General features: G+C 40.1%; 1 protein-coding gene across 8 annotated transcripts in view; it reads left to right on the top strand.

The window, feature by feature from the left end:
- The window catches only part of CEP192 (centrosomal protein 192), a 156,383-nt gene that overhangs the window by 124,286 nt on the left and 19,386 nt on the right, over positions 1-12,711 (top strand). For all 8 annotated transcript variants that reach the window (XM_055323535.1, XM_055323537.1, XM_055323540.1 and 5 more), the window contains 4 exons: positions 3,588-3,766; positions 4,363-4,486; positions 6,604-6,709; positions 7,174-7,378. In XM_055323535.1, coding sequence (XP_055179510.1) covers positions 3,588-3,766; positions 4,363-4,486; positions 6,604-6,709; positions 7,174-7,378 — 614 coding nt within the window. The remainder of the gene's footprint in view (positions 1-3,587; positions 3,767-4,362; positions 4,487-6,603; positions 6,710-7,173; positions 7,379-12,711) is intronic.

A 12,711-nucleotide genomic window follows, 5' to 3' on the forward strand; every position in this document is an offset into this window, starting at 1 on the left:
TGCCAGGTTTCTCCACTGTAGCTAACTAATGTCTTAAAGGGAGATCCTTAGAGATGATGAGTTATCTTGCTCCTTATCACACTTGTAGTACCCCGTGATGATTATTATGTGAATCGCGTTAGTAGTCTTATTTACCAAATGGTGATTTTTCTGATTCTGTCTACGTTTACTAGTTGTCATTCCACAATAAGGAAAAGATTTACTTTACTCCCTTTTGTGTATTTATATCCAGATGGACTGATGGATTCAGTATTAATCCTTTACTGTCATCATTTGGTCACTTAACCTGGCTCATTATTCACTGGCACAATGGATATTCTAGGTTTGACGTACACTTTCCCCATCCTAGCCCTGGAATAGAAGTTCTGGTTCCTTTTAATGGAGAGAATAGTATTAGACACTGGGGTGTAAATAGTAAGTGTCCTACTGCTTTTCAGGTGTTACTATTTCTAGGCCCCCTCATTGGATAGAGCTAGGAAATATATATGCATTTATATATAAATCCATGTGTATCCAAACCTGTTAATAAATATCTTGAAATCCTGAGCTTACACTGATATTTCCAATACTGAGAATCCTGGCTTCATTATCCTCAGTATATTTGCATTTACTCAATCCTCCTGTTTTTAACCAGTCTTCTTATCATATGGGCTGTTACCTTGACACAGTGTTGCCAACTCATACTGGCTGAGAGTTTTATGCAAATCCCAGCCACCAAATGAGAGCTCACACACCCACATGGGGCATCCCAACTCATCCTAGCTTGCCCTCTTCCCTATAGTTAAAAACAATATATTAGAGTATAACTCACAATATCCTATTAGTTTCAGATGTACATCATAGTGATTGGATATTTTTATACATTATGAAATGGTCCCCACACTAAGTCTAGTTACCCTCTGTTACCATACAAAGTTTCTGCACTATTATTGACTATATTCCCTTTGCTGTATATTACATCTTCATAATTTATTTATAACTAGAAGTTTGAACCACTTAATCCCTTTCACCTGTTTCACTCACACCCAGCTGCTCTCCCTGCCTCCTGTAACCAACAGCTTACTATATCTAAGAGTGTTACTGTTTTGTTTTGTCTGTTCATTGGTTTTGTTTTTTAGATTCCACATGTAAATGAAATCATTACTTGTCTTCCTCTGTCTGACGTATTTCACTTAGCATAATACCCTCTAGGTGCGTGTTGTCACAAATGGGGTTAGATTTCATTCTTTCTTATGACTAATACCCAGTGGGTAGGTAAATCACATTTTTATCCATTCATTTATCATGGACATAGGTGCTTTGATATCTTGACTATTTTAAATAATGCTGCAGTGAACATCAGGATTCAAGGCTCTCTTCAGATTGGTATTTTCATTTTCTTTGGATAAATACCTAGAGTAGAATTGCTGGGTCAAATATGCTAGGTTTATTTTTATTTTTTGAGGAACCTCCATACTATTTTCCACAGGGACTGCACCAGTTTGCATTCTAAATCCTCTGCTCATAGCCTGCTTTTAATCAGGCTATTATTTTTTTTGATACTGAGTTGTAGAAGTTATTTATCATTTGGATATTAACCTCTTATCAGATACTTGATTTGCAAGTATCCCCTCCCTTTCAGTAGGTTGCCTTTTTATTTTGATGATTTTCTTCACTGTACTAAAGCTAGTATCTGTCCTTCTCAAATTATTCCAAAAAATTAAAGAGGAAGGAAGGCTTCTAAACTCATTTTATGAGGCCAACATTATCCTGATATGGAAACCAGGCAAAAACACTGTAAAAAAGAAAATTACAGGTCAATATCCTTGATGAACACAGATGCAAAAATCCTCAACAAAATATTAGCAACCTGAGTTCAATAATATATTAAAATTAAAAGAATCCATATACTTTAAATGATAGTTCTTTTCTAAGATATTCAATCAAAGAATTAAAGGTCATAGTTACAGATGTTAAAAATTATCTTGAAAACCACTTAAATTGTGAGGAACTAGTTCTTAGAAAACTAAACAGCCAAGGAAGTAGCTTTATAATTTTTTTTATAAATTAATTTTTATTGGTGTTCAATTTACCAACATACAGAATAACACCCAGTGCTCATCCCGTCAAGTGTACCCCAGTGCCCGTCACCCATTCACCCCCATCCCCCGCCCTCCTCCCCCTCCACCACCCCTAGTTCATTTCCCAGAGTTAGAAGTCTTTATGTTCTGTCTCCCTTTCTGATATTTCTCACACCTTTCTTCTCCCTTCCCTTATATTCCCTTTCACTATTATTCATATTCCCCAAATGAATGAGAACATACACTGTTTGACCTTCTTCGGTTACTGTGGCCAAGTTCAAAAAGGGTGTTGCCTGAGTTCTCCTCTGGGATTTTGATGGAATCTTGTCTCACATTTAGATCTTTCATCTATTTTGAGTTTATCTTTGTGTATGGTGCAAGAGAGTGGTCCAGTTTCATTCTTCTGCATGTGGATGTCCAATTTTCCCAGCACCATTTATTGAAGAGTGTCTTTCTTCCAGTGGATCGTCTTTCCTCCTTTATCGTATATTAGTTGACCATAAAGTTCAGGGTCCACTTCTGGGTTCTCTGTTCTGTTCCATTGATCTATATGTCTGTTTTTGTGCCAGTACCACACTGTCTTGATGAACACAGCTTTGTAGTACAACCTGAAATCTGGCATTGTGATGCCCCCAGATATTTCAGGTTGTACTACAAAGCTTTATAATTTTTTTAAAATTGTTTCTCACTTTTGTTTGTTGCCTCCATTGTATCTCTGTTCCTGGGGCAGTCTGATTGGAAAAGGAGCAGATAAGAGGGTGAGGAGAAGATTCCTCTGTTTGCTAAATGACTACTTTAAACAAAGATGGGAGTTCTGCTATATAGTAGGAAAATTTGGGCAATGCCCCAATGAACTTTAGTTAAATCATGTGCTTCTGTGATTATAAATTTCATTTGAATTACCAGTTTGTTTGGTTTTTTTTTAATTTTTTTTTAATTTTTATTTACTTATGATAGTCACAGAGAGAGAGAGAGAGAGAGGCAGAGACACAGGCAGAGGGAGAAGCAGGCTCCATGCACCGGGAGCCCGACGTGGGATTCGATCCCCGGTCTCCAGGATCACGCCCTGGGCCAAAGGCAGGCGCCAAACCGCTGCACCACCCAGGGATCCCCAATATTAAGAATTTTTTAAAAACAAACTTTTTTTTTTGCCATGCTAAGTCTTTTACTTATTTATTTTACATTTTTTTAATTGGAGTTCAATTTGCCAACATATAGCATAACACCCAGTGCTCATCCCATCAAGTGCCCCCCCCCAGTGCCCATCACCCAGTCACCCCCAACCCCCGCCCACCTCCCTTTCTACCACCCCTTGTTCATTTCCCAGAGTTAGGAGTCTCTCATGTTCTGTCTCCCTTTCTGATATTAGTAAATATCAGAAAAAAGTAAAAACCTCACAGTAAAATGTTGGTGAGAAACCATGGTATTTCATTTTCAGTGTTTGGCAAATAGTTAACATCCTTAGTCATAAGCTTTTTATCATTTTTTATTTTTTTCATCTCCCCCTTTCTCTTTCTGTCTCTACAGTGAATCTGACAGTTCTGGGAAACATGGTGGCAATGTTTCTTTGGATGTTTTACCAGTTAAAGGTCCTCAAGGTTCTCCACTTCTTTCACAAGCCGCTTGCCCACCTCAAGATAAATCATCCTCCAGGGAAATGTGGACTGTCCAACCTGAACACTTGATTTTGATGGCCCCTTCTCCTTGTGAGTATATCAACAATACCACAACAGCAGTGCACTTTGGAAACCAAGGATGTACTCACTCTGATCCCATTGCTCATCTAGGAAATATACTTGAACTATATGCAAATGTGACCTACGGCTTATGCAGGTCCTCCCCTCCCCTACTGAGACCCACCTCACATTCATCCTGAGCACTGTCCAGCATAAGGCCATTGTCCTCGTACCAAGCTCCCAGTTCTGTATGGCAGGGCTGCTCATCCATGGGCCCTTCCTCCCACCTCATCCCTCACTCCAAAGAACTCATTTGGTACTTGATGTCTTTTGCTCTTAACATTGACACAGTTGGTTCAGAGTAGGAACAAATCTAGTATGAGTGTATGTGCCCAAGATAAGACCAGTGGTAACAATTTCCAGATGTCCTTTTTTTTTCTCTTTGTTCAGTGTCTTTGTAGTTTAAAAATAAAATGGTCTTATTTTATAGGGATTTGAAATTCATATAAAGCAAAATTAAGTTGGTAGACTAGGATTTGTTTTTACTGCTTATTAACACATGGAGTGTTCTGGCTTTTTTCTCTCCACTAATACTAAACATAAGTTACATTCTATTTATCTGATAGGTGGTCTGGCAAAAACTGCACGTTTCCAGATTTTAAATAATTCCATTAGGTTACTAAAATTTGAGTTATACTGGCCGGCACATTGCCTTACAGTAACACCACAACATGGATTTATCCCACCAGAGTAAGTATGATTTCCCTTTCCTCCAGGTAGTATTCAGATGTTAGCATGGTGACTTTTGAAGGATCAAATATTTGCCATTTTAATTTATTCAGTAGAATTTTATCATATGCTCCCTGTGCAGAGCTCCATGTGGTTTTGTGGGACTACAGTGTCATTCAAGGCTCATGCTCCTTAGCAGAGTAGAGCCCATGTCCACAGAACTTATGGTGTATACAGCCTAAAAGAGTTAAGGGACATGAATGAGGTGGGAAAGATTTCCTGGAATGGAAAACATCAGATTGTGCGGATATATTACTCTCTGTAGCAAATTACAAAGCAAGGGATATGACTGAGCAGATAATGAAGGATGGTGGTTTTTAAGGCCCAGATGGTTCTGTCCTTCATTGCCCTGGGTTTGGCTCAACTTATTCTGCTGGTTTTGTCTAAAGGACATTTTATAGACAAAGCTTCCTGACTTTTAATGTGTCTGAATCTTACCTAGCTTGCTATGTTTTACAAATAGTATTCTAAGAAGGAAGTGTTGGGGACCAAATACTGATAAGCAGCTGTCCTCTCTGTGCAGCTTAATTACTGATAGGAGCTACAGTTCTGCAGCTTTCCAGGGGCTTCATCTGGGTTGGCACAGAGCATTCACATCTGAAAGTTACTTCCTATTTGGGAATGGCAACTTTGCAGAAGAGCAACATGAAGTTTATTTACTTTTGCAAAGTGATGAAGTGTCCATTTAAGGAGAGTTCAGTTGGTTAATACTGACTTAAGGTATGGTTAGGCATAGTCCGGGGAAATATTCCTAGGAGCAATCTATTAAACATTTACTAATTAATGGTTGAAAAGATAGGGAAATGATAGAACAGATTGTTCCACAAATTATATCACCCCACATACTTAGCTATTAGCAAAGGAAAATACTCTTGCTCTGCCATTTTCTAAAGATTTTATTTATTTGAAAGAGAGAGCGAGAGAGCGAGCATGAACAGCGCAAGAGTAGCAGAGGAAGAGGGAGAAGCTGGGCTGAGCCAGGAGCCCAACATGGGGCTCAGTCAAGAACCCTGAGACCATGACCTGAGCCAAAGGCAAATGCTTAACCATCCAAGCCACTCAGGTGCCCTTGCTCTGCCATTTTTGACATGTGTGCCAAAGTGTCTTTTGTAACTAGTTGTTTCTTCTGAGTCACAAATCTGATTATGTTGTCCACATTTAAAAGTCTTCTTTGAACTTCTAACTCTGGGAAATGAACTAGGGGTGGTGGAAGGGGTTGAGGGCGGGGGGTGGGGGTGAATGGGTGACGGGCACGGAGGGGGACACTTGACGGGATGAGCACTGGGTGTTATTCTGTATGTTGGTAAATTGAACACCAATAAAAATTAATTTATAAAAAAAAAAAAAAAAAAAAAAGTCTTCTTTGAGGGCAGCCCAGGTGGCTCAGGGGTTTAGCGCCGCCTTCGGCCCAGGGTGTGATCCTGGAGACCTGGGATCAAGTCCCACATTGGGCTCCCTGCATGGAGCCTGCTTTTCCCTCTGCCTGTGTCTCTGCCTCTCTCTCTCTCTCTCTCTCTCTCTCTCTCTCTCTCTCTCTCTCTCTCATGAATAAATAAATTTTAAAAAAAATCTTTAAAAAAAAAAAGTTTTCTTTAACATTCCATAGCTCTTGAGGAGAACGATGAGCGTGGAAAGTTTTAGCAATTGGGTAAAAAAGTCTTTATTCTTTTCTTTTCCACCCCACTTTTTCATCCAGTTTCCTTTCCAGCTCTTTCATTCTCTTTGTACTGTGATTGTATCATTCTTTATTATCAAGTGGCTCAGAGCTTTTGTATATTGGTCTTTCGCTCCAGAAATTTTTTTTCTGAATTGCTTTTAAATGATATTTCTATGGTATGGTCTGTTTTCACATGAGTTTTCCCCTTAGGTTCATGGTTTTATGCCATTCGACTTTTTGTTAGTCACTGAGTTTAGGGGTGATGTAGAAGCAGACATGTATGGGATCTCACCTCTTGTCTGTTCTTTATTAGCAACAAGGAAAGAGTTGTTCATTGATAAAACGTATTTATAATACTTGTGGTTATTGCTATTAAAGTATGGGGTATTCTTGTTTTTTATTACTGAATTCTTTTTTTTAGGAGTAAGCTACAAATTCTTGTGAGTCCTAATTCCTCTTTATCCACAAAACATTCAATGTTTCCATGGAGTGGTTTCATCTATATACATTGTGACAATGGACAGAAGGTACTTTGTTTTTTTAAGCAACATTCTTCCTATTTTGCAGCTTAAGTGTCATGATCCTTACTGGCCCTAGTATTTCAGACATGAAATGAAGGGGCCTGTTCTTTCAGCCCAGCTAGACTTATTCAGATGGAGAAGTTAGCACAGGGTTTTCCTGTTAGTGATCTGAACAATTCTCCTGGGTAGGGGCAGGAATAGAAAGTGGAGCCTAGAAACCATTATTAATTTGCAAAATCTGCTTTAAAAAAGAAGAGAGTTGGGAGAGAGAGGTGAGAGTCACAGATTTACTTTGAGGTTTTTTGTTTTTGTTTTTGTTTTTTTTTACTTTGAGATCTAAATAAACTTCCTCTTCCTCCATGTTTCATTTGTTTGGCATTACTTTTCTCCACCATGTTTCAAAAATCAGAATTGTTTCTTTAAATGATAGCTCCACTTGTGTCTTATCTCCTTTATTTGGCTCCTTTCAGAAAGTTGTGAAAGTTCAAATTCGAGAAGACTTGACCCAGAAAGAACTTACTCATTTGGCCTCCAGCTCTTTTGGAATCCTTTCCCCAGAAACTGATCCTTCTGTTAGTCATCTGGTGAAGCCGATGACAAAACCACCTTCCACAAAAGTTGAAATAAGAAATAAGACTGTTACTTTTCCTGCAACAGAACCTGGTGAAACTTCAGGTGTGGTATCACAAGGATATACAGTTCAAATGGCCACTGATCTGTTGACTCTAACACTCTGTTCTTAGTGACCCTTATTGGGATAAATAAGGGATAGGGATCAAATTGTCCCCTCTTTCGGGAGAGACTCAGGTGGTCCTTGGCAGTCATTTCAGTGACAGGCCAGATTTGGGGCAGTCTAAAAATTGAAAAATGTTTAAGAACTGTTTATGTTCCAGGAGTCTCAGATTCTCACTGGTCAGAACCATCCCTCCCCAGCTCTCACTAGGTCTTTTACCAGAGCTGCTAGTAAGTTAGCAGAAGAAAAGAAGAAAGAGGGGAAAACTTGGTTCTCCCCCTCACTAGTGAGACTTGAGGCGCTACAGAGGCTAAATGGATAGACTCAGTTTCCCCATTTGCAAAATGTCCATCATAATTGACTCGTCTCACAGAGGGCTTTGAGGGATAAATGAAATAATACATATAAAGCACTTGGCATAGTGTGTGTCACCTAGTATTGCTAGTACTCCCCCAGCGTCTGGAGAATACTGCTTTTGCATTTCCTCCCTCCCACCTCCCTCCCTGTGATGGCTCAGTCTGCATGACTGGGATTGGAAAGGGTTTATGCCTTCTGTCACCTGGCCCTCACTCCATGCCTCTCCCGCTGGCTGTCTTGCACTCATGCTCAGTTTCCGCTGCCTGTCAAGCCTGTCCATTGCGGGTTATCACCCATCCCCTCCATTGTCCCCACTCACATCCACTGAGTTCCAGCGGCTCTCTGGCCTCAGTCAGACATCCAGGCCACTCTACAGCACCCCAGCCTGGGCTGCCTGGGCTTGAATTCTGTGGTCTGTCTCTGAAATCACTGCCTTAGGAGCATTCTTAACTGCCGTGTGCCCTTCCCTCTGCATTCCTGCCTGGTGAGGTTCCAGGACTTATTAGACCAGCCATCTACCAGCTTCGGGTCTGTACTGGAGCAGCACAGCACTGCTGCAGGAAACTCTGCCTGTGCCCACAAATTTGTCATCAGATGCCACTCAGCACCAATCTTTACTAGCAGCCCTCTTTGTTTGCTAGACTCGTTTGACAGCGTCTCTCCTTTTTTTTTTTTTGTTTAATATATGTATATATTTTTATTGGAGTTCAATTTGCCAACGTATAGTATAACACCCATTGCTCAACCTGTCAAGTGCCCCTCTCAGTGCCCGTCACCCAGTCACCCCATCCCCCCATCCCCCCACCCACCTCCCCTTCCACTACCCCTTCTTAGGAGTCTTATCCCAGAGTTAGGAGTCTAACCCTCTGATTTTTCCCACTCATTTTCTCTCTTTTCCCCTATAATCCCAATCACTATTTTTTATATTCTCTGTATGAGTGAAACCATATAATGTTTGTCCTTCTCTGATTGACTTACTTCACTCAGCATATTACCCTCCAGAACCATCCACATCAAAGCAAATAGTGGGTATGCGTCCTTTCTGATGGCTGAGTAATATTCCATTCTATACATAGACCACAGCTTCTTTATCCATTCATCTGTCAGTGGACACCGAGGCTCTTTCCACAGTTTGGCTCATGTGGACATTGCTGCTGTGAACACTGGGGTGCAGGTGTCCTACCGTTTCACTGCATCTATATCTTTGGGGTAAATCCCCAGCAGTGCAATTGCTTGGTCGTAGGATAGCTCTAATTTTAACTCTTTGAGGAACTTCCACATAGTTTTCTAGGGTGGCTGCACCTATTCACATTCCCACCAACAGTGCAAGAGGGTTCCCCTTTCTCCACATCCTCTCCAGCATTTGTTGTTTCCTGTCTTGTTAATTTTCCCCATTCTCACTGGTGTGAGGTGGGATCTCATTGTGGTTTTCATTTGTATTTCCCTGATGGCAAGTGATGCGCAGAGCATTTTCTCATGTGCTTGTTGGCCATGTCTATGTCGTCTTTGGTGAAATTTCTGTTCCTCTCTTTTGCCCATTTCATGATTGGATTTTTTGTTTCTTGGGTGTTGAGTTTAATAAGTTCTTTATAGATGTTGGATACCAGCCCTTTATCTGATCTGTCATTTGCAAATATCTACTCCCAATCTGTAGGCTTTTAGTTTTGTTGACTGTTTCTTTTGCTGTGCAGAAGCTTTTTATCTTAAGTCCCAGTAGTTCATTTTTGCTTTAGTTTCCCTTGCCTTCATAGATGTATCCTGCAAGAAGTTGCTGTGACCAAGTTCAAAAAGGGTGCTGCCTGTGTTCTCCTCTAAGATTTTGATGGAATCTTGTCTCAAATTTAGATCTCGCATCCATTTTGAGTTTCTCTTTGTGTCTGGTGTAAGAGAATGGTCTAGTTTCATTTTTCCACATGTGGCTGTCCATTTTTCCCAGCCCCATTTATTGAAGAGACTGTCCTTTTTCCAGTGGATAGTCTTTCCTGATTTGTCGAATATTAGTTGACCATAGAGTTGAGGGCCCATTTCTGGGTTCTCTGTTCCATTGATCTGTGTGTCTGTTTTTGTGCCAGTACACACGGTCTTGATGATCACAGCTTTGTAGAACTTGATATCCAGTATTGTGATGGCCCCGGCTCTGGTTTTCTTTTTCAATATCCCATGGCTATTCGGGGTCTTTTCTGATTCCACACAAATCTTAACATTATTTGTTCCAACTCTGTGAAGAAAGTCCATGGTATTTTGATAGGGATTGCATTGAATGCGTAAGTTGCCCTGGGTAGCATAGACACTATCACAATATTCTTCTAATCCGTGAGCATGGTATATTTTTCCATCTCTTTGTGTCTTCCTCAATTTCTTTCAGAAGTGTTCTGTAGTTTTTAGGGTATAGATCCTTTACCTCTTTGGTTAGGTTTATTCCTAGGTATCTTCTGCTTTTGGGTGTAATTAGAAATGTAATTGACTCCTTAATTTCTTTCTTTAGTCTCATTGTTAGTGTATAGATACGCCACTGATTTCTGGGCATTGATTTTGTAACCTGCCACACTGCTGACTCGCTATAAGAGTTCTAGCAATCTTGGGGTGGAGTCTTTTGGATTTTGTATGTACAGTATCATGTCACCTGTGAAGAGGAAGAATTTGACTTTTTCTTGGCCAATTTAAATGCCTTTTATTTCTTTTTGTTGTCTGATTGCTGAGGCTAGGATTTCTAGTACTGTTGAATGAGTGAGAGTGGACATCCCTGTTGTGTTCCTGATCTTAGGGGAAAAGGCTCTCAGTGTTTCACCCTTGAGAATGATACTCCCTTTGGACTTTTCATAGATGGCTTTTAAGATACTGAGGAAAGTCCCTCTATCCCTACACTCTGAAGAGTTTTGATCAGGAATGGAGGCTGTATTTTGTCAAATGCTTTTTCTGCATCTATTGAGAGGATCACACGGTTCTTTTCTTTTCTCTTGTTGATATGATCTATCACATCAATTGTTTTTATGAGTGTTGAACCACCCTTGCATTCTGGGAATAAATCCCACTTGGTCATGGTGAATAATCTTCTTAATGTATTGTTGGATCCTATTGGCTAGTCTCTTGTGAGAATTTTTGCATCTGTGTTCATCAGGGTTATTGGTCTATAATTTCTCTTTTTGGTGGGGTCTTTGTCTGGTTTTAGAATTAAGGTGATGCTGGCCTCATAAAATGAGTTTGGAAGTATTGTGTCCCTTTCTACTCTGTGGAACAGCTTTAGTAGAATAGGTATTGTTTCTTCTTGAAACATTTGATAGAATTCCCCTGGGAAGCAGTCTGGCTCTGGACTTTTGTGTCTTGGGAGGTTTTTGATGACTGCTTCAATTTCCTCCTTGGTTATTGGCCTGTTCAAGTTTTCTACTTCTTCCTGATCCAGTTTTGGTAATTTGTGGTTTTCCAGAAATGAATCCATTTTTTCTGAATTGCCTAATTTATTGGTGTTTAGCTGCTCATAATACTTTTTTCTTTTTTAAAAGATTTTATTTATTTATTCATGAGAGACAGAGAGAGAGAGGCAGAGACACAGACAGAGGGAGCAGGCTCTACGCAGGGAGCCCCATGTGGGACTCTATCCCAGGTCCCCAGGATCAGGCCCTGGACTGAAGGTGGCACTAAACTGCTGGACCACCTGGGCTGCCCTCATAATACTTCTTAAAAATCATTTGTATTTCCTTGGTATTGGTTGTGATCTCTCCCTTTCATTCATGATTTTATTAATTTGTGTCTTTTTTCTTTTTAATAAGGGTGGCTAATGGTTTATCTTATGAATTTTTTCAAAGAACTAACTCCTGGTTTTATTGATCTGTTCTACAGTTCTTCTGGTCTCTATTTCATTGAGTTCTGCTCAAATCATTATTATCTCCCTTCTTCTGCTTGGTATAGGTTTTATTTACTGTTCTTTCTCCAGTTCCTATAGGTGTGAGGTTAGCTTGTATATTTGAGTCTTTTCCAATTTTTTGAGGAATGCTTGTATTGTGATGTATTTCCCTCTTAGGACTGCTTTTGCTGTATCCCAAAGATTTTGAACAGCTGTATCTTCATTTTCATTAGTTTCCATGAATCTTTCTAATTCCTCTCTAATTTCCTGGTTGACCCATTCATCTTTTAGTAGGATGCTCTTTAGCCTCCACGCGTTGAGTTTCTTCCAAATTTCTTCTTGTGATTGAGTTCAAGTTTCAAAGCATTGTGGTCTGAAAATCTGCAGAGGACAATCCCAATCTTTCGGTATCAGTTGAGACCTGATTTGTGACCCAGTATGTGTTCTATCCTAGGGAAAGTTCCATGTGCACTTGAGAAGAATGTGAATTCAGTTGCATTTGGATGGAAAGTTCTGTATATACCTGTGAAATCCATCTGATCCAGTGTATCATTTAAGCCCCTTGTTTCTTTGGTGATATTGTGCTTAGAAACTCTGTCAATGGGCAGCCCTGGTGGCGCAGTGGTTTAGCGCCGCCTGCAGCCTAGGGCGTGATCCTGGAGACCCTGGATCAAGTCCCACGTCAGGCTCCTGCATGGAGCCTGGTTCTCCCTCTGCCTGTGTCTCTGCCCCCCCCTCTGTGTGTGTGTGTGTGTGTGTGTGTGTGTGTATGTGTGTCTATGAATAAATAAATTATCTTTAAAAAAAATTTTAAAAAAATCTGTCACTTGGAGAAAGCACCATGTTGAAGTCTCCTACTCCAGTGTATTATTATCTGAGTATGTCTTTACTTTGGTTATTAATTGATATACTGGGCAGCTCCCACATTAGTGGCATAAATATTCATGATTGTTAGGTCTTCTTGTTTGATAGGCCCTTTAAATATGATATAGTGTCCCTCTTCATCTCTTACTACAGTCTTTGGGATAAAATTTAATTTATCTGATATGAGGACTACTACCCCAGCTTTCTTTTGAG

This window comes from Nyctereutes procyonoides, unplaced genomic scaffold (assembly GCF_905146905.1).
Source record: "Nyctereutes procyonoides isolate TBG_1078 unplaced genomic scaffold, NYPRO_anot_genome, whole genome shotgun sequence".
In the NCBI taxonomy this organism is placed as follows: Eukaryota; Metazoa; Chordata; class Mammalia; order Carnivora; family Canidae; genus Nyctereutes; species Nyctereutes procyonoides.